General features: G+C 38.5%; 2 protein-coding genes across 2 annotated transcripts in view; one reads left to right on the top strand and one right to left on the bottom strand.

Moving 5' to 3' along the window:
- LOC127645653 (leucine-rich repeat-containing protein 24-like) overlaps positions 1-16,625 on the top strand; it is a 33,859-nt gene extending 17,234 nt beyond the window's left edge. Inside the window, exons 2-5 of the mRNA XM_052129329.1 lie at positions 4,582-4,800; positions 10,246-10,524; positions 11,137-11,305; positions 13,002-16,625. Coding sequence (XP_051985289.1) covers positions 4,639-4,800; positions 10,246-10,524; positions 11,137-11,305; positions 13,002-14,179 — 1,788 coding nt within the window. The 5' untranslated portion in view covers positions 4,582-4,638 and the 3' untranslated portion in view covers positions 14,180-16,625. The remainder of the gene's footprint in view (positions 1-4,581; positions 4,801-10,245; positions 10,525-11,136; positions 11,306-13,001) is intronic.
- Positions 16,626-16,679: 54 nt separating this feature from the next.
- LOC127645659 (CMRF35-like molecule 1) lies at positions 16,680-21,616 on the bottom strand. The gene is made up of 9 exons (XM_052129343.1): positions 21,506-21,616; positions 20,546-20,866; positions 20,134-20,436; positions 19,814-19,853; positions 18,492-18,658; positions 18,290-18,330; positions 18,077-18,151; positions 17,725-17,787; positions 16,680-17,591 (listed from the first exon to the last, which is right to left on the bottom strand). Exons 1-8 carry the CDS (start codon positions 21,549-21,551, stop codon positions 17,731-17,733), a joined length of 1,050 nt encoding a protein of 349 aa, XP_051985303.1. The 5' UTR covers positions 21,552-21,616; the 3' UTR covers positions 16,680-17,591; positions 17,725-17,730.
- Positions 21,617-21,863: the final 247 nt, after the last annotated feature.

Here is a 21,863-nt window from a genome sequence, read left to right as displayed (position 1 = left end):
ATGCTGTCATTTACTCACCCATATGTTGTCATCCGTGGAAGAAAGATGGGGTTGAAACAATGTCAGGCTGAGTAAATGATGACCGAATTTTCATTTTGTTGTGATTTATCCCTTTAAGTTAGGAACAGCCCAAGTGTATCACATCAAAGCTGAAATAAAAAGGAAACAATTCATTATAATATTTTCTTACAGAGGTAATATTCATGGCAATATTTGTTTTCCCTCTAATGTGGCAGTGCTGCCTTGTTTTGTCATTTTTGAGAAATGAGATGCCATTTCATATTTAATGTTTGAAGCACTATTCATATGCAGAAATCGAATCACTAGCCTTATAAATTATTCTCAACCCTATGACGTGTATGAATGCATACTTTTCCAAACCTTCTCATGTCCTTTGTTTTGATCTTCATAGTATAGATTTCCTCTAAATCATTCAGTGTTGATCTTTTTCAAGCACATGATGTTTCAGTGCTGCTTGTAATGTTATATACGCTCTGAGACGTCTCAGAACTGTTAAATGCACCATGATCTCTGTATTGATTCATTTCGCAAGACTTGTTTTAGAGCTTGGATGATGTGCTGGCTCTCAGCAAACTCTCCTTAACTCTGAATTAACTAGGAACAGAGTAAATTACAACTGCTGAAGAAATTTTTAATTTTTAGTTTTGGAACAGCCTAAAAGAACCTAATCAGATTGAGCTGGTTATCAGTACAGATTTCCTGATTTGACTCTAATTCACAAGCTCTAAAATCGTTTCTATTACGATTCTGATGTTCTGATCCATTAGATTCTAATTATTATTATTATTATTATTATTTTCAGTTATAAAAGCCTATTTTGCTTACATATGAAAGGAATTCTCTATCAGCTAATGCTGTAAATTATACAAGGAACCTTCAAAGTTCCTTGTAGTACGTTATGCAAATATTAATTTACAAAATTAACAACAGAGTCTAAACTGTGCAGTTGAACCAATTTATTTAACAGATATTATAATCTACTGTACACAACTAAAATGGAAGTAAACAATAAAGTGAAAGTTTGATCAATCTTGTCATTTTAAGAATCAGCATTGTAATCGTTCAAATTAAAATTTATTTGGAAAATCAATATTGTTAACCAGAATAAAGCAAGGATCAAGTCATTTGACTGTCCAAGCTATAAGCAAATATGTGTGGCTTGACAAAAGCCGATCAGAACTTATTTGGTTGATTCTCATGAAAAATGTCCTATTTTACACCCCAAATAAAAAATACAAAAACAATTATATATATATAATATATATATAATTATATATATATATATATATAATATAATATAATTAAAATGCATCACATTCTTGATACAAAAAGCGGCTTTAGAATATAATGTATTGTTTTACCATATTATTGATTATAAGACAATCATTGGCACACAGTTCACAGCAATCCATTACACAAGTGAATTTGTCAATCAGTTGGAGATTTATTATGAGGGCTTGTTTAAGGACCCGTCAGTGTTGCGTCTCGGGTGCATTGCGTCATAAACATAACATTTTTAGGTCACTGTGTCAAGTTAAATATAGTTTAATAATTAGAACACATCTTGAGATCCCTTAGTTCGGATTCACGCTCCAAGTGTTTCGAACGCAAGAAAGTAAAAGCATGTTTGTGTTGTTCTACTGAAGTGTTTTCTTCACTGTATAAACTGCACGTTGCACACACAGCTGAAGTTTCACTTACTGCCCTCTGGAGTAAACAGGTGGTACTACAAGCTTGCATTTCTCAGGAATCTTCCTTAATACGGTCCGGTGGCATTGCGATTAATTGTGATAAATTTTAACACGTAATTTTTTTCAAATAAAATTAATCGCTTGTTATTAACGTGTTAAAATCGACAGCCCTAACATATATAGCATTACTGTATTTTAAGGCCATTAATTAACATGAAGCATATGGCATCTGTAACGATGTTGACAAAACAGGCAGAGATGAAGATGATCAAGTTGAGATGAACCCAAGTGCAGTTTTATTCTACAAACGTGAAACCAGAATCCCTAACTATAAAAGAGAAAGAAACAAAAACAAGAAACCAAGGACCTAACTAAACATGACAAAACCAGACTTGACTACTACGACGACGACGACGACGACAACTATGCTAGAGCAAAACAAAACCATGAGGTTACATGTACACTGACTAGACTAAACGAAGGCAAAACAACAAGGTTACACATACAATACCTGACAACTGACAAAGGCAAACATGAGGGTTTAAATCAGCGTTTCTCAACGGGGGCGGTACCGCCCCCTAGGGGGCGTTTGGACAGTGTTGGGGGGCGGTGTGAACGAGGCAGCAGAGAGGGGGGCGCTCAGGCACAAATGGGGGGCGTTACTCAGAGGTACTCAACAGGCGGCCTGCGCAAAAACCTTTCCAGCTCTTCTCCTTAGCCTATGTCTTCGTCTTGCTCGGATTACTGCTGCCACATCACCAGGAGGATATGCCAGGAGAGCCGCTTCCTAAGTTACACATGCTTTTAAGAGGCGGAGAATTTTCAGCGCAAAATAGAGGCGCGCTTTCACCGGCTTTTTCTGTACATAACGCGGAATACATAAGGCGCATAATTAGTGCTCAGGGCTCACACTAATGACCGTAATTAATAAAAAAAAGTGGCTGTTTTTGACATCGTTTTTTTTTTTTCGGTTCAGTTCAGGTGGCCGAGCTGTTGTCGTCTTTGTTCGTCATTTGAAATCAAATGACCGTTTGTAGGCTATTCAAATTTGAAGCCTAGTATATATTGCCTAATTGAGTGCGCGAACGACCGCTGCTTTTTCATTGGCCATTTAGGTTAGTTACGTTATTGTTCACGTGATTGGTTCATCTTAAAAAAATTTGTGTGTGAGCCTGAATTTGTTTGAATTTCTAAATACATTTGCAATACCTTTCAAACAATCCATGTGTTTTTGCATTTTTTTCCAAACACAATATTACTCAACTTGAGGCTTTTACATGTAGTTTAAATACAATAAGAAACTTCTGTTTCAGTTTGTTTTTTTTTTTACCAAAAACTCAGGCTTCAGGTATCAGTGTTGCAATTGTTTGGCTGTAATAGTATTTCTGAAGTGTTTTTTTTTTTTTTAGGGGGTGTTAAGAGGATCATGAAGAGGTCAGGGGGGCGTTTGTTCAAAAAAGGTTGAGAACCACTGGTTTAAAGACACAAGACATGGGTAACAAAGTCCAATGAACAAACAGAACTCTAAAACAAGATAACAAGACAATTAACTAAGACCAATGACAAACTAGAACTGAATCAAAGTAATCAAACAATGAACCAATGAAAACCAGACACATAAACATGGAGGGAAAACAGGACCTATGAACACGACTGGGGAACAGGAACTTTAACAAGAAATTTCAAAATAGAAGTACACAAACAAAAGCCAACTGAGAATATATCACAGCATCACATTATTATCAATAGAGCTTGAAACTGGAAACACATTTTATGTTCAGTAAAAAAAGATGATGTAATTTGATGGTATTGAAAAATGATCAAATATTTGTACATATTGAGATGTGAAATTCAGGTCCTAATATTAAGGCTGCTAATATCCAAATAATATTGAGACCTGAATTTCACAGCTCTAATTTCTAGGAGGTGAATTCACTCAAAATATTTTAAAATATTTTTCATTTACAATAAAATAACATATATCTCGAGAACATAAAATGTGTTTCCAATTTCAAGCTCTGTTGATATTTATTTGACGCCACATGCTTCATGTTACTTAATGGCCCTAATATACAGTATGCTTCATTTTCTATATGCAAAATATATTTGGTGGATTTTTCAAATTCAAGCTCTGCTGATATAATTATGATGCCATTAATGCAATCCTGCCCACACTGGTAGCTGTAAATACTCTATAACTACCACATTACCAATATAGAATCTTTACTGGATGACACATTTCTACCACCACATGATGTATTCTGTCATACCACTCAGCTCTACTGTATATCTAGTCTAGTTAGCTGTAAATCTGGGCCCATGGGGGGCCATAATGCACACGCCTTCATTCATAATCCTTAATGAAAAGCTTGGGATGGTGCACAAACGAGGGGAGTAGAGCAGGCCGAGGTTTTGATCTTAACTCCTGGGAGACGTATGCTGTGTGCACTTGGCAGTGTGAGGAGATATATATGATATATCCTCTCAAAACAGACAGAAGAGAGTTTTTTTAAGACAGCTAGCAAGAAGTACCTCAAGGCTCATGTTTAATTAACCAAAGCCCAGCACAGATTCCTCCTAAGAGACTCGTTCTGTAGGGACCAAAGTGGCAGAAGTGGGTGCTATCTATCCATTTTCCCCCCTTATTTTGACTCTTCGCTTATTTCTCCTCGCCGCACCAACGGATTCAATTTTCCGATCCACTTGAGCGCAATTTTCATGCGGTACAGATCCAATTAACTCACACATGTGTGCATTCTATAACAACAAACCTTCAGTGTCTCTTTCAGATCCCTTTCTCATTTCTTTTGGACAATTATTTCACTGGTTTAACCACATCCATCTCTTTTGTTCTCTTTATTGCTCTCAGTCTTGCCCTAGTTCTGGCGCCTCTATTCTATCACCCCCTCCTTCTGGTTTGTCTGCGATGAATCCTCATCCGTACTCTGTGGTGTTGGCGTTCACGTTGGCCCAGCTCTGCACATCTTCTCTGGGATGTCCTTCGGGGTGCCGATGCTATAGTTTGACTGTGGAATGTGGATCCATCGGACTCAAAGAGATCCCGAAAGGCATTGCTCAAGGAACACAGGTGAGTGATCGCATAGACACATTTGGATGACATTTTAAGAGGGTTCTACCCTGCAGCAAACAACAGCATAGCTGGTTACCAGCATATGTTGAGTTTTGAATACTCATATTCCAACAAGGCTTTTTGAGTAGCTTAACCAGTTAACATTTCCTTGGGGAAGATTTGTTGGTGAACAACATGGCTGTGTTGGCCCACCAGCCAGACCAGCAACACACCAGCACTAACCAGTATATAAAACCTATACCAGCATGGGAATTGCATACTGGTCAATCTGATATTTTCAGGCCTGCACAATCCACTATAAAGTGTCATTCAGGTCTGGCTTCATTCTGGCATGAAATATCCACTTTTCACAGTCTCATCAGTTCCCACTGGATTAAGTTTCACCCAAAGAAATTTTTATTCTCCAGTGCGTAATTAAAAAGTTGCCTAGTTGGAGCAAACATGGGCAATAGCTTACAACTTATGCACAACTACATAAATATTTGAGCATCTTACTATTGAACTTTGTTGAAACTTATGTCCATATACATATAAATTTTACATTTACATTTACATTTGGCAGACGCTTTTATCCAAAGCGACTTACAGTCCAATTATTACAGGGACAATCCCCCCCAGAGCAACCTGGAGTTAAGTGCCTTGCTCAAGGTATAAATATTAATAGAAGCCTCTGAGAAGGAATAACGAAAGGCAAACCGGCTGAATGACACCAATAAGCTCATAGTTTGCATCTCAGACTTCCATGATCTTTTACAAAACAAATATTGTGTATTAAAGCTGATATGCTTTTTCTCTTACAATACTTACATTTATGCATTTGGCAGACGCTTTTATCCAAAGCAGTTCAAATATTACAGGGACAATCCCCCCAGAGTTAAGTGCCTTGATCAAGGACACAATGGTGGTGGCCGTGGGGTTAGAACCTGCAACCTTCTGATTAACAGCCCTGTGCTTTAGTCACTACTCCACCACCACTCTACTTTCTCCTATTCAAGTTTAATATGCAGAGACAATTATTAGTAAGCTATAAAAAGGTAAATTTTCTTGAAAACTGTTAGTACTGTCTTTCTGTGGTGCTTTAAACATTTCTGCTTGTTTAGAGTGACCCGCTTAGACATGCCCCAACAACGTTATTCAGCCAATGGCATGAGATGGGGTGGGACTATATCTTTGTTTGACCAACGGCAGATGGGGGCGTATTCAGAAAGCTATTTTGCAACTTTGTTTGGTGGGGCTAGTGTTGCAGGAATTACATACTTAAACTTTAAAATGAATAAATGTCACATTTTCTTGTTTGACGTTGTAAAGGGATCAATGGAAAGGAAGAGGCGAGAACTGGCTTGATAATATGAATAATAGTTTTAATGACAAACACACACATGACGGACATGTCCGTAAACGATCTCTCTCTCCCGCACGATCCTCTGCAGTCGACCTTTATCCCTCTCGGGAGGCTTGATTAGCCTAATACGGGACCGGGTGTGTAGGATCACGACCCGGCCCCGCCCTCCGCCCTGCCACAGACGTATTAGTATTTATTTAATTAACCTGATTCATTTCAGATTCAGTTCCTGAATATGTATAATATGCGTACCTGTATTTAAATAGTCTATCTAGTATATTTCATCATTATTTATATATTATATTTCAATGGTAATTTATTACTGTTGACACACATAAGGCATGAACTATTAGATACATCTAGATGCTAACACCTTCAGTCACCTTCAGCCACTTGCTTATGACTGTAGTTTTCGGCCAGGAGAAGATGTCATCAGGTGGCATCCAACTTTCATCAGACGTTTCAACCCTAATCCACAACGCCCTCCAGTTGGCAGGACAGCAGTGATGGCCAGTCACTGCCCATCTTCTCCTGGCTACCACAGCTCAACTCCTCCTGCCTACTTCAGAGCCAGCAAGAGGCTGTTTCAGCTGCCTCCCCCAACCTGTGCACAGCTGTCTTCATCTACCTTCCTGCTACTCCCAGGGCTGTGAGCGTCTTCCACACAGATTGTGCAGGGAACCCCCTACAGCCAACCTCAATTAGAAATAGCCAGGCCTGCCACCCTTTGTCCCTGCATTGTTGGACCAGGTCCTGGTACTAGGTGGCTTTCCTCTCCGAGGCCTCTTTGCATCTGGACCGTTAGTTCAATCAGGATGATACTCCATACCTCCTCAGACCATATGAATATGTCAGGCCTCAGGGATGTTTAGACAACTTGGGGAAACTGTAGTTTTCTTCCCAGGTCCACCAGGAAGCTGTTCTTGGTCTTCTTGGAGGAGGGTGGCGGTGCTCTGCCTCCCCGATGAACTGAATGGATGGAGCCGGTCTCACGTGGGCCTGGCGCTTTTTCCGACCTTCCTGCTCCAAGATGTCAGCCAGCGCTCTGAGCGATCTTGTCATGATGCCATCTGTATCTTCCCTGGCTAAGTGCAGTCTTACACCCTGCCAGTATGTGTGCGCCAACGTGTCTCTCCGTCCACATAGCTTGCACATTGGGACCTCCCTCATTCACCACCTGTGCAGGTTTGATGGTGTTGGAAGAGTATCGTACAATGATCAGAGCAAGAAAGAGATGCGAAAGGGCTCCAGTCTGCAAAGATCAGGCCATGTGATCTTCCACTTCCACTGGCAGGTCCCAATTTGTCCGGGCATCTTGTACTCCAAGTTCCACAGCCCTGGACCTTCGCCCTTCCTCCTACAGGTGTCGGACCTTGGCTTGGATAATGTCTCTTCTCTGCCTTGGGTCTACTTTCCCCCATTGCTGAAAGTGGGTAGTTTAGAGTCCTTGTCTCCCCATGCATGGGTTCCCAATGATGTCCTCCAACTTCAGCATGCTTTCTGCCTGTGCCACTGATGTGTCAGCTGCCCACTTGCATCCTGATCTTGTAGTGACACCTGCACCTCTGATCTTTTCATCACTGGAGTCTTAGTACATCATTACAGCCCTGCACTTTGCCACCTTGAACTCTTCCACTACTGATGATGGGGGTAGCTGTAACTGTCCAGACTTGATGTATAGCCATACTGACGTGATGCTTGGTGGAATTCCGAATTCTGATGACTTAATTTGCAGTACACATTTACCCTAGTCAGATCCTTAATACTACTGCATCTTTTGAATATTCATGAGCTGGTGTGTATAAATTGCTAAATTGATCCGTGCAACCTGCACTTCACAAGAAATGTGCTACCGCTGAGTCTGTGTTAGTCTAGAGACAATAGATTGATAGAAATCAATTTGAGAATGAATTAGTGTAATATTTTGTATCATTAATGTAAAGAAATTTGTGAAGATAAGCCAATAAGCTCTACTGCTCTTATAAAAATGTATGAGTGCTGTATCAAGTGATGGTCAAGTGATTTGTTTGCATGTTACAGATCTGCCCTTAAGGCTGTAGGCTCATAGACAGCTGACCCAGAACTATTAAACGCACCCAGAACATTGTATCGATCCATTCCGCAAGACTTGTTAGGGCTGGGATGATGTGCTGGTACTACAGCTAGTTAGGACAGAAAATTAGGGTGTCATAGTTGAGGCTGCTTTTATTGCTTGTCATGACAAAACAGTATTGCTTCTATTATAATCAGCAAAGCGTTTGGTTTCTTAGCTTACTTGCTATGTTTTTAAAAGCATACTGCCATACTACTCTTTCAGCATTAGGACTATATTGTTTGCACAGTATGCACATATTCTGTATCTCCTTCAACTCTGGTGCCGTTTTGGGCTGCCGCCTGCAATTTTTCACTCTCAAATTTAAAAGCTCACTATTCACACATACTGTGGACTAATTTCCAAAAATGTTTCTAATTGGTCAGAAAACCCCCCAAATAAAATAATAATAACAAACTACTCAGATTATTAATAAATAATATTGTATATGTTTACATTTTTTGATGAACAGAATGTTTAAAAAAAGTGAGTTGGCAATTCTGGTTCTGTTCAGCCTATCTCCCTGCAAAAATCCGCTAGTTGGCAAACACGCACTAGTAAAAAGATTTTTCCTCTGTCACCTTCCATCACAATTTGCAGATCTGAAGAGTGGTAGTGGGCTAAAGCACATAACTCTTAATCAGAAGGTTGCTGGTTCGATCCCCATGGCCACCATCATTGTGTCCTTGAGCAAGGCACTTAACTCCAGGTTGTTCTGGGGGGATTGTCCCTGTAATAAGTGCACCGTAAGTCGCTTTGGATAAAAGTGTCTGCCAAATGCATAAATATAAATGTAAATCTGAAAGGAGGGTGGTGCTCTAATGCATCTCAGCCCTCACAGATGTGCTCAAACACAGACATTCAGTCTTAATTTTCTCTAATGTTTCATTGAATATCTCAGCCTCTGAGTGGACTACAAGCTTAATCTAGGTGTCATTAGAAAGCTTCTCGACCTTTGCGATGATATACTGTAGAACATTTTATCACCAATAGTCGTTAACATATTTTTCAGATGATTTGTTTAGCCTGTTTTTACTGTTGGACTGCATATTTTGTTTTGGACATCTAAGAAATAACATTGCATTATCCACCCAAGCAAGCTCACAGACAAGTAAAAAATGGCTCATTTTGTAGAAAACTGAGTAAAGTAAGAGCAGATATAAAGTCTGTGGCTACTTATAGCAGCAGTGATCGGCGCACAAAAGATACATTTGTATGTTATGTATTATAGAAATAATATTTCACTTTGTGATTCTTTTTTTATATCTTTTGAACTGTGGTATTAAGGCAACAAAATAAATTGTATAGTTACATTCCTAAGAATGTGAGCTTTCATCTCATATATGGCTTGTCTATTTAAGTGCTGTGTGAAAGACATATTAATATTATTCCACATTACCTCTGGATGGCGCTTATTTGCGACACGGATGTTTTCAGGCCTTATTTTGGTTTTTGAATCTAACATTAATGCAAAGTGATGGTACTCTATGAAAAGTTCAAACTTTCAACTGATACCACATACTGAATGCCTGACTTACTGTATGTATCTGGGGACTTTAAAAAGCATAAACTTATTTTGCGATATAATAACCCTGTGGATCCGCCAGTGGGTGCATAGAGTTTACCCACCATAGAGCCAAAATTAGCAGTATACAAGACTGTCCATTTCCACTGTAATGGATTATTAACATCTCTTTTTACTCATTATATAAAGAGACTGCTTCTTTTCAGTCTAAAGGGGAGTGGTGGTTGGCGGCGTAGTGGCTAAAGCACAGGGCTGTTAATCAGAAGGTTGCTGGTTCAAACCCCACGGCCACCACCATTGTGTCCTTGAGCAAGGCACTTAACTCCAGGTTTCTCCAGGGAATTGTCCCTGTAATAATTGCACTGTAAGTCGCTTAGGATAAAAGCGTCTGCCAAATGCATAAATGTAAATGTTTCAAGATAATTGCTTTAAAATACAGTGCTACTGTACTAATGGTTTCTTTCCATGTCACTTGTCTCCTAGACCATCTTTCTTCAGGACAATGCCATCGGACAGGTCCGTCAGCAGGATCTATCTGACCTTGGTCAACTCCACTACCTCTACCTGCAGAACAACAGCATTTCCACCCTTGAAATTGGGGCGTTCAGAAATATGGGCCTGCTTCTGGAGCTCGCTCTTAACAGAAACCGAATTCACTTGATCACCATGGACGTGTTCCGCGGCCTGGATCACCTGCGCATTATTTACCTCGCAGGAAATCAGATCACCAGGCTGGAGGACTACACTTTCCGTGGATTGCAGGTAGAGGGACTGTCTGGGCTGATTGCATGTCTGTCTGCATCCCAACTAAAAAGTTTATGTTCCACAGACATTTTTCAAACATTGCCATTTTTGTTGTGGGAATTTTAAAATGTCCACAAGGTTAGCATAATGTTCCTGAAATGTTCGCTCTACTTTGTTTAAACAACATTACAGGAACAATTATCAAATATAATTTCTTGATTTTGGGGTAAAATATGATCTGGACATGTTTTTAGTAAATTCAGCCTATATCGAAAGAGGATTCCACTATTAACATTATTTTAGAACATTTCTAGCATTTACACCACATGTGCATAATGTTAGCCACCATTAAGGCAAGGTTCCCTAGTACTGTATCTCATTTGACTCTCATGAGAGTGGAAAAAGGGAAAAGCAGGTCTCATAAAAATGGCTAATTAATAGGGACTTCATTCATAAACATATAGAAATATGGTAATTTGATGGATACACTGTATTGAAAATCGATGACTTTGTATTATCCTAGATGGCTTTGCACAGTGTTTTTAGTATATCTATGATTAAGCTTAGGATGATAATTATGATAATGGTTATAAAGATGAAACCATTTAAATGTTTATTACATGTGTTTAGCGTCTGCAGGAGCTGCATCTGCAGGAGAATGCGTTGGAGGTGCTTGCAGATCAAGCTCTGGTAGGTCTGTCCTCTCTGGCTCTTCTGGACCTCAGCAGAAATAACCTGCGAACTCTGAGTCCCGCTTCACTCAAACCCCTTGTCAGTCTGCAGGTGCTGAGAGTTATAGGTAAGAGGTTTCCCATTATTCCGAAGCCAAGAAGCAATAAATAAGATCTCTTTAATGTCTCAGTTGTTTCTTCTAGACAGCAATGGGATTAAAGACCAAATGAGCTTGAAGACCAAAGGCGTAAGGCATTTGGTTTTTCACGTGCCGTTATATCTCGCCGACAGTGCGTGTGATGCTCATTTTGTCATCAGCAGAGTACGGTCGGACTATCCGCATGCAGTCTAGTTTTTCTTGACACTTCTTCGGAGAAAAATACCCCGGTGATTTCACACAAAGAGAACTTTAGAAAAGAACTTGACAAAAGCTAGGTTTCCATCCACATATTTTCATGCAAATTTGGGGATTTTGCATAAAAAATTCTGTGAAGATTTGAATAATGTCTCCAAAACTGGGAATAAAAAAAAACGTATATCATTGCTTGGAGCTGAGTAAAAAAAATGTCGGTAAGAAGACGTGCATAAACTATGATGGATATGCATTTACAGAATATGTGCCAACAGAATTTATATAGGAATAAATATGCACATCAGAAAAGTAATGTGACTTTGCCTCAACAAGCCATATTAAGACATAATATGGGGCCCTATTTTAAGAGCGCTAACGCTAAGGGCATCACTATGCCATAAGTCATAAGTATAAAGTCAGTGGGCATGGCCATTATGTTTTGTCATTTTTGTGCAAGCATGCGCTAAGTCTAGGCGCAAGTGGGTTTGGTCAAGTGCAATTTAATTCAAATTTCGGAGGTTCTTCTCCGGTTATTCCACCGTCTGTGTTCTATTATATTGTTCATTCCCTCAAGCACCAACCAAATAAACAAAGACAGCACATTCATAAAAAAGTTGGTAGTGTAAATGAACTGTATGCAATAATTAGAAGAATTGAAAATTACGTTCTTTTGTGAATTAACTGCATCTTTGATGAATGTCAGACTCCTTTATACACATGGGAGACGAGATAATCCTCAGAATTTGGATGTACAGGCCATTAAAATATAGAAAGTGTAAATATTATTAGTAATTTTCATCTACTGACACGAATCATGGCTGATATTAACAGTGACTGTATCGGCACACACTTCACTTCAAATGGTTGATTTTGAAAAATGTAATTTGTTTATTGAAACAACAAAATTAAACCTGCATTATTATTTTGTAATATTCCGATTTTTTTTAGCGTAAATAAAATTTGCAACTTAGATGGATAGTTACTCAAATGTACTCAGATTTGCCAAGATGCCAAAATTTTCACCCAAAAATGAAAATTCTGTCACTTTACTCACTTTTGTCTTCTAAAACCATATGACTTTCTTCTGTGGAACACAAAAGGAGAATGACATCTTCAGTTTCTGAGACCAATATACTTTGTAATATCTCCTTTCGTGTTCCACAGAAGAAAGAACATCAACATGAACATTATGAGAGGGACGAAATGATGACATCATTTTCATGTCCAGGTGAACTATCCCTTTCAAAAAAGAAAAACTTGAAGAAATGTAGACATGTAGAATGACGAATCTGGCAAAAAAGAGATGTAGTATAAAGCGAACGGAGATTACGAGGGTTTATTTAAGAAGCCAGTGTAGGAGAAAGTACAAAGGTGAGCCTCTTTGAAGTTAAAGCAGATAAGCTGTAAAATATTTTGATATGAGAGCTTTCAGTTGTCCCTTCAATCCCAAGGTGTCTTTCTTCTCTTAAAGATAACCCATGGCGCTGTGACTGCGCTTTGCACTGGCTGCGCGGCTGGATAAATGAAGAAGGTCAGAGGTTGTTGAGCTCAGCAGAACGCCGGATGCTTTGTGCAGAACCTCCGCGGCTCTCCCACCTCAGTCTGATTGAGGTTCCTCCCAACAGTCTTGTTTGCATCCCACCCGTAGTGCAGTTGGAGCCCAGACACCTGACGGTACGTTTGGGGGAGAGTTTGCGTGTATCTTGCCAAGCGTCTGGATACCCGCAACCCCAGGTGACCTGGAGAAAAGCCTCTCATGGTAAAGCCCAGCTTTCTCCTAGGGGGCTGGTGCAAGAGGTGGGAATGGAAGGAGATGCTAGGACAGGTGGCAGGGTGGTTACTGCCAGACCTGCTGGAAAAGGAGGGACATCAAGTCAAGGACCAGTCCGTGGCATGGACGATGGAGGTGACCGAGAAAGGTTCGATCCAGATACTGGAAGCGGGATGCTGTTTCTCAGCAATGTTACAGTGGCGCATGCTGGACGCTACGAATGTGAGGCGTGGAACCCTGGTGGGGTCGCTCGAGTGACTTTTCACTTGTCTGTAAATATGTCTTCGTCATCCTCTGTTATCTGGCCTCGGCTACATTCATCATCTTCTTCATCTTACTATCATCCATCCTCAGTCGACGTGAGTCAAGAGCCACTGTACGAATTGGAAAGCATGGACTTCAACACATTAGGAACCGCAACTCAGATGGCCATAGCTGTGGGCATCTCTCTACTGGCATTGACGGCCCTACTGCTACTTTGCATGATCTACAGTCGTCACCAACGGCTGAAAGAGGAAGGCAGTTATGGCCCTAGCAAGGAGGAGAGCATCCTCTACGTCAACGACTATTCTGATGGTCCTACGACTTTCGCTCAGCTCGAAGAGTATCGAGATGAACGCGGGCATGAGATGTATGTGCTAAACCGCGCCAAACCGGTACTTCCTCCCCCATCGACCGCAAACCAACAGGGAGCAACGCTGAAGGCAAGTGAGGCACTTCAGAGTCAAGGAATACTAACCCCATGCAGGGCAGGAGGCATCGGTCCCCGTAGAGCTCCTGCAGAAGGTGGAGAAGGGCCTCCGCCTGATCCCGAGGGGCTGTTCATGAACCAGAGTTTGCTGTTTGACACACAGATCGCCTATGAGATCCATTGCTGAACAGTGTCACTCTGTTCCTTTGCATGGAGAGCTTCTGCTTTGTTTCGGACAGACTAACTCTTCAATGCGCTTGAAACCAGGGTTCTTGCTGAAAAACATTACCCTATTGAATTTTCTTTTTCGTTCTGAGAGCACAAATGCTTTTTTTGGTGATATTTAAAGACTAACATAATTAAAAGCTGAAGTGTTGCAAAAATATTGACTGATTTCAAAACAGGTTTCCCAAAAACCCCTATCCATTACTTGGACCAACAGTTGTCTCAGCCCCAAACTCACACCATTGGTGGAGCCAATGTTGCCATATTAGGTCACTCAAACATACATAGAAATGGTGAAATCACCACAGTATTTACACTCTTCGGGGAAATCAATCTATGAATGGCTTATTTAAAGTTGACTCTGCACATTAAACTTGCATAGAAGAAAGTACTGTGTTTTATTGTTGACTTTAAAGGAATAGTGAACCCAAAGTTTGTGTTTTGTTTTGTTTATTTTAGTCCTTTTTGAGCTTGTTGGTCAATATATGAGGGAAAAGAGCTGTGTAAAGTTCTCCTTTAAAGGAATATTCTGGGTTGAGTACAAGTTAAGCTCAATCGACCACAGTTCTTGCATAATGTTGACTACCACAAAAAATGTATTTAGACTTAAGAATTTTCTGTAAAAGAAAAAGCAGAAATCTGGGTTACAGTGAGGCACTTGGAAGTGTTTGGGGCCAATCTGTAAACATTAAAAGGATAGCCACAACATGTAAAAATATGCATGTTAATATGCTGTTTGTGTTATAAAATGACTTACTAACCTTTTCAGTGTAAAGTTATCCAATTTTACAACTTCGTTGCCATGACAACATAATATTGTAAAGCCTTAAACCAATAAACATCAGTAAAGATTTTGTTTTAAACTTTAAAGCTCAAATAAAACACAAATGTTAACAGACAAATTAATGTTAGTGCTTTTATACAAATAAGCTTCAATTTTCTGCCTTCAAACCCTCCAAAAAAAAATTACATTTTAGAATAATTGTAAAGTCATCACAACTATGGAATACTAGAAATTGAACTTTGGGAATTATGTTGTGACTAATAAAATTCAAAATAAATCAAAACTGTGTTATATTTTAGCATCTTCAAAGAAGTCACCCTTTACCTAGAATTAGCAGACATGTACTCTTGGCATTTTCTAAACCAACTTCTTGAGGGATCACCCTTGGATGCTTTTTAAACAGTATTGAAGGTGTTCCCATCTATGTGCTGGGCACTTAGTGGCTGCTTTTCTTTATTATTTGGTCCAAGTCATCCATTGCAAAAACTTTTAGTTTTGTAATTAAATAAATGAATTTGTTGGCACAATTATATGTTTGTCTACAAAACGAATTTCAAACATTAAAGCATAAGCCTTCAGAAATGAGAAACATTTTAGTTAAGTGACCCCAAACTTTTTACCAGTAGTGTGTATATGTATATATATATATTATAAAGGAGGTACAAGTCAAATGTATTTAGGTAACAAGTTTATAGGTAATCAACATTATACTGTCGATGCATTAACATGCATGGAACCCGGAATATTCCTTTAACACCAGGGCTTTGGTTTGTTCACAAAATGTTCATTTTTGTGTGAACTATTCCTTTAAGAGAACAGTGCTACTTTTTATGTGACAGGATGTTTCGCTGGAGGAATTTTCTGAAAGCCAAGAACACGTGTAATGAAAGTATTTGGAAACATTTTAGACCTACCTTGAAAGGTAGAGATGAATTGAAACTACCAAAAAGTAGAGTTTTTCTTTTAACTGTGAAATGCAAACACAGACTGAGGTCAAAAGATTTCGACCGACTCATGGAAAGGGACTGAAAAGACAACAGCAAAGGACATTTGTGGTGAGTTTTGACATTTTTTTCTGCTCGCGTTAGGCAGTGTGAATAGCTTTGATACCCTTCTAGCAGATGCTGTCTTCATATTTCAAAAATCTTTATCTATCAGATGCATTCCTGTGTGTATTTATTTTTATGTTGAATGTCAGGCAGCAGAAGAGAGCGAAACCTTGTGAAAACCAGAACCAAAAGCGGATGGGTGGTATGTTTTTTTTAAAAGGAAGACAGTAAGGACAACAGTTAAGTATTTGCATCTATATTCTCTTTGAGGGACGTTTACTCTCTTCTTGACCTCTGTTGATCTAACACTGTGAATAAGCAAATGATACTCTAGATTCACAGCTCAGTTTTGTAAGCTATTAGATATGGAAGTTCTTCTATTTAACAGTTTTGGGGGGTTTTTAGGATGTTGATCATTTTTCTTATTTTTTCTTTTTCATCAACATTATACAGACAAATATGTATTGATCATATCAGGGTATATAAATATGTGTTACAGCTCAAGATGTTATGCTTCAGCTCAACAACACAATCGTTTGTGTATTTATGTCAAATGTCAATAAAACATAAACCACCTAATTTTATCGGAATAAATTATGACTTAATTTGAGATGTTTGTGTGTGTCAAGTCAAGTCTTTTTATTTGCATAGCACATTTCTCAACACACATCATTTCAAAGCAGCTTTACAGAAAATCATGCATTAACAGAAAATGAAACCTTAATATCTATAAAGTCTTAAATCATAATTGTGTAGTTTGATTAAATACGATTATGAAGTGTGTATAAAGATAGGTAACAAAAAATGCATAAGATGTTGGTTAATGGAGAAAAATAACATTGGGAGAAACCAGGCTCTCTGTGGGGGCCAGTTCCCCTCTGACTATCATTTTGAATATAATGCCAAAATGAGTTATTTATGTGCAGTGCAGGTCATGGTAAAGATTAACGGCCATTGTTCAAACAATGATTTTGCTTCGTAGTTCAACATGGTCAAAGGAAGTAAAAGAAAGTGTAACAGACAAGAATCAAGTGTAAAGACAGAAGAACTGTCTTAAAAATCTACAATAAAATTAATTGTCAAAATTACAACTATATAAATATTACATTTATATAAAAATGTTTATCAGCTTAAAATTGAATTCTTTATTGCAAAGACATATTTTTGCGTAATCAGATTTCATGTTGTTGCCAAGCTGTCTGATGTGATGTGTTTTTACATCTCACAATGATTTAGAAGATGGTAAGAAAAGCAGAATAACATTTGCCTCTGCAAACATGTGACAGATGGATTCACACGTGCTTTTTTACCACTAGGAGTTGTGGTCAAACATTAATAGTATTTACATTTACATGTATGCATTTGGCAGATGCTTTTATACAAAGAGACTTACAGTGCACTTATTACAGGGACAATCCCCCAGAGCAACCTGGAGTTAAGTGCCTTGCTCAAGGACACAATGGTGGTGGCTGTGGGGCTTGAACCAGTGACCTTCTGATTACCAGATTACCAATTATGTGCTTCGACCACTACACCACCACCTTGAACGAAACACATACATTTCAATGGTGTAAAACAGATGCACTTTACATGCCATTTCATAATGCTATAACATAATTGTACTTCAGATTGTAAAATATTCATAATCGGAATAGCCAGTTTGTCAAAGATCACCTGTTATTAATGAAGTTTCACAGCACTGTAGAGCACTTCACAGTCTTGGTCAGCAGGACTTTGCTGAGATACATTTTTAAAAGAAAAAAACAGATGTCACAGTCAGATGAAGTGATCAAAAGCATTGAGCCCACTGAATATTATGTATTTTTTAATTGACAAATTAATAAGAAAACTGGCTATCTTCATTTTATTTATGGCAGGGCTGTAACCACATAACAGTTTAAGCGGCCATTAAAAAAAAATAAAACGTATTTTATTATGACCATAGGCTTTGCGTGGGAAAACGAGACCTGTCTATAATATTTCTGAAAGAAGCACTGATGTTACCAACAATCTACACAATGCTTACAGTGGAGATCTTGTCTTGATCACGACCCTTTCCTTCCTTGAAGACCACTGTATCATAGCAGAGAGGACCCCCTGTCTGTGCAAGAATAGAGAAAACATGGAACTGTAAATGGCGATTCACATAAATGTGTAAATTAAAATGTGTGTTGTAGTGTTAGATGCCTGTGATATGTATATTTTATTTCAAAATACTGCTGTTTAAACACATACGTACCATAGAAGTTGCATCGGGTGCTTGTGTGACCAAAGCTCCATCTTAAAAAGGAAAAATGATATCATACAACAACTAAATGTCATTCACGGTGACATAACATCAGTTCTCTCTAATGTGAGAGTGCAATAAATCCAGTTAAAATGAGATTTTTGGAAATCAGCAATGGAGTACTTGTTAAAGTTGCATAAATGTGAGAACTGACTGTGTTTTCGTTTGATCCTCCAGGTTAACAAAACCAGCATCAGTAGCAGAAGTAACGGCCCAGCAATCCAGAGTAGCAGTAAAATGCCGTTTCTGTGCTCAGACGTAGTGTCAGGAAAACAGTCCTCTGTATCATGTCTTGCCATTTGGTGGTTTTCACATGTAGGGCTTTTAATAAATGGGATAATTAAATGGGTTTGAAATGTCAGTGAAATTATTTAAGTAACACCGATCACAAAATCGTTCATTTTCTAATGACATTTACTAACACATTTTGCAGACGCTTTCCAAAGCTATTTAAAAAGCATTCATGTATATGTAACAGGAACCAGCTCATATGCGATTATGTGTAAACATCACTTCCCTGGCCTGAAGATGCAAACTAGCGAAGGCTGCTAGGGGCTGTGGGCTTAGCTTCCTCATTAGCGCGCCCACCTCCCTTGGTGCTGACGCCGGTTCAAATCCCGCTCAGAGCAGGTCAAGCAGGACCAGTTACATATACATTTATCAGTATGTGTGCATGGTATTGCAAGAGTCATGCTGTGCAACAAGTGGGTTGCGGAAGTCAAAATCCCATTTATTTTCTCCATAGACTAATTGCTTTTTAACGATTACTAATAAACCTTTAAAGACAGACCCACCGTGAGCTCCAAGGTTGTTAATCGGTTGTATATGCTTCTGCTATTGTGCAGTCTCAGTCCACTTCTTTAAGAAGTAGAAATACTCCATTAATCAGGAAGTCGTGCCAAACATACATGCGAAAACAGCACAGCAGTGATCGCCCCTTCCATGATGCACTGCAGATGCTGCAATCGAGGCGTCAAATCTCCCTACACGCTCGAACAACATGTATATAAACTTAAAAACATATTGTTTCAATACTTATATTCATCAACTTCAAATCAACAGTTTTATACATTTGTATTGTTTTTAATCCAATTACATCATCTGCAATGCATTATGGGATTGTAGTTCTTTCACTCATATAAGGATAGTTAGTACACAGCCTTGCACCTTTGTCTTTTTGTCCAATTTTTAAATAAGTTTTTGCTTCAAATCAATGTTTTCTGATGTAATGATTCACCTCGGAGCTGGTTGGTTTGGTTCATGGCTTACAACTATTCTATAAAGGATTTTTATGAAATCCCTATGGAAAACATTAATGGGAAAAACACTTCCAGAACAAAGCCGGCTAAAATAAAAGTGGGCGGACACTGTTTGTAACATTTAGGGTGAGGGTTTCTAATATTTATTTTATATACGGATTATATGGATATTTGGTTTGTTAGTTAAATTAATTCAGTAAAAAAAATAAATACTTACGAAACAGAACCAGCATTATCTGAGCTTCTATCATTTTCAGCTGAGTTTAAAGACAAAAAGTAGCAGATAACAAACAAATTATGCATGAAAAAAAAAAGGAAAGTGAAATATGTCTTGCTAAAATGCTATTAATATGCAGTATAACCTTTAAAAGTGTGTCATTTCCGCGGCACTAGCTTAAATATTTTAGCAATTCATTGTGGTGCAATGTTACAGAAATGACTTCTCCTTTAAGTACATCCAACTGCATTATGTCTTACCAATTTTCTTTGAAAGGTTTTATCTGAGAATCAACTGCTTACATGCATTTTTGTACTTACTGTCCAATAGAACAAAGAGTTGAACAGGAACCTGTAGATCTCCTACAGAGCACCAGTACCAGCCAGAATCACTCTCTCTCAGTCCAGTCATCACCACAGTGAAGGATTCTCTCCTATCATCGCTGATCTGGACTGATGAATTCTGGGATGTGTCAGTCCTACCCTCTGTGTAACATATCTTGTCTTTGAATCTGCACCACTGTTTAAATGTAGTCTTATGTCCAGAACTGTAGAGACACTGGACACTGATATTTCCACCTTCCAGTCCAGTTACTCTGCTGTTCACCACTGAGACATCAGGATCTGAACAGGAAGACAGTAAGAGATCAATACTATTTTGATCCATAAGGTATGTTTTGCAGCACAAAAGCAAATATCATATCATGGAATTGTTTTTATGCACCCTCTTTACCTGTTTTAACTGTTAAATACAAGCTTTCTTTGTCATCGGGGTTGGCATGGGTACCAATCTCCACAGCACACCAGTGATATCCAGAATCAGAGGGGGACAGATTGTTGAGTTGCACAGTAAAAATATTCTTTGCTGGGTAATCGGTTACTTGCCATTTATCAGTTTTGTTTGTATATGCATTAATCTGGCAGGAGATCCACAGCAGTCCCACACACCAGTATTTTGGGTGAAGTTTATACTGTTCATCATACAGACATGGGATTGTAACATTTCCTCCAGTTCTCACAGCCACGTGGTTCAATGTCTTCATGCTCAATGTGCCTGTGGACAGCACACATATAAAAAGGACATCAAATTAACTATAATGATACCCTACTAACTGAACCAAGATGTTTATCTTAGTCTACGTACTATTTATATTTGAACTCTTAAATGTAAATAAGAGTGCTAACTGTTTAAAAGGAGTATGCAAGCGTATACACTTCAAACTCCTCTCTCTGGTGAACACTCCCTTGCCCCATGAAATTAAACTGGAGTTTTGTGGCTTTTAGAATGGCTTATAGAGGCAATCTATATGCTTTTTACTCCTAAAAGTTGACAAAAAATTACTTACAGCAGACATGCATACACTTAAAATGCATAGTCTTTCAATTTCAGAAAAGAAAATTAAAAAACTGATCAAAAACACAGATTTGAATCCAATAAAATGCTCAATAGAATAAAAATGTCCCTCCCCCTAATTCCCTAATTATATAACTGTAACTGCATGCATGAACTGAACAGCACTGTAAAGTGAAATATAATATAAAAATTTGGTGGAACTCAGAAACCACAAAATTACATGTTTAAGAGATAAAATCAAAACAGCCATTTAAAGAAACACCAACAGCCACACGTGAACAAAGAAGAACAAGGTCATTTGTAGAAACATCAGGGTGGAATTAAATGTTTGTGTCTTACCTCTTGTGCACAATAAAATGCCAAAGAGAATCAAAGGATGCACCATGTGAGGGTCAGAAATTTTTTAAGAGGCAATCTGAAATAAACAATTCACTTCCTGTTTCTCAGTATATATTCAAACAGAAATGAGCAGTTCCTGTTCGTGTTTTTGTTCTTATTCATTCTGAGGTGATGAAACAGCCCAGAAAAGAAGTTGTTTTCATCTTTTGCAAGTTTTGCACCAACAAAGAAGCATCAAATGAGACTTGCCAATTTGACAAACAAATAATAATAATTAAAAAAAAACTACTAGAAATACGTATGTAAGCTACACGAATTAAATGAAATCATGGCTAATTGTAATTAACTCAGTGTCTCT

The sequence above is a fragment of the Xyrauchen texanus genome, chromosome 6 (genome assembly GCF_025860055.1).
Source record: "Xyrauchen texanus isolate HMW12.3.18 chromosome 6, RBS_HiC_50CHRs, whole genome shotgun sequence".
NCBI lineage: Eukaryota > Metazoa > Chordata > Actinopteri > Cypriniformes > Catostomidae > Xyrauchen > Xyrauchen texanus.
This window is presented reverse-complemented; position numbering and strand designations above follow the sequence as displayed.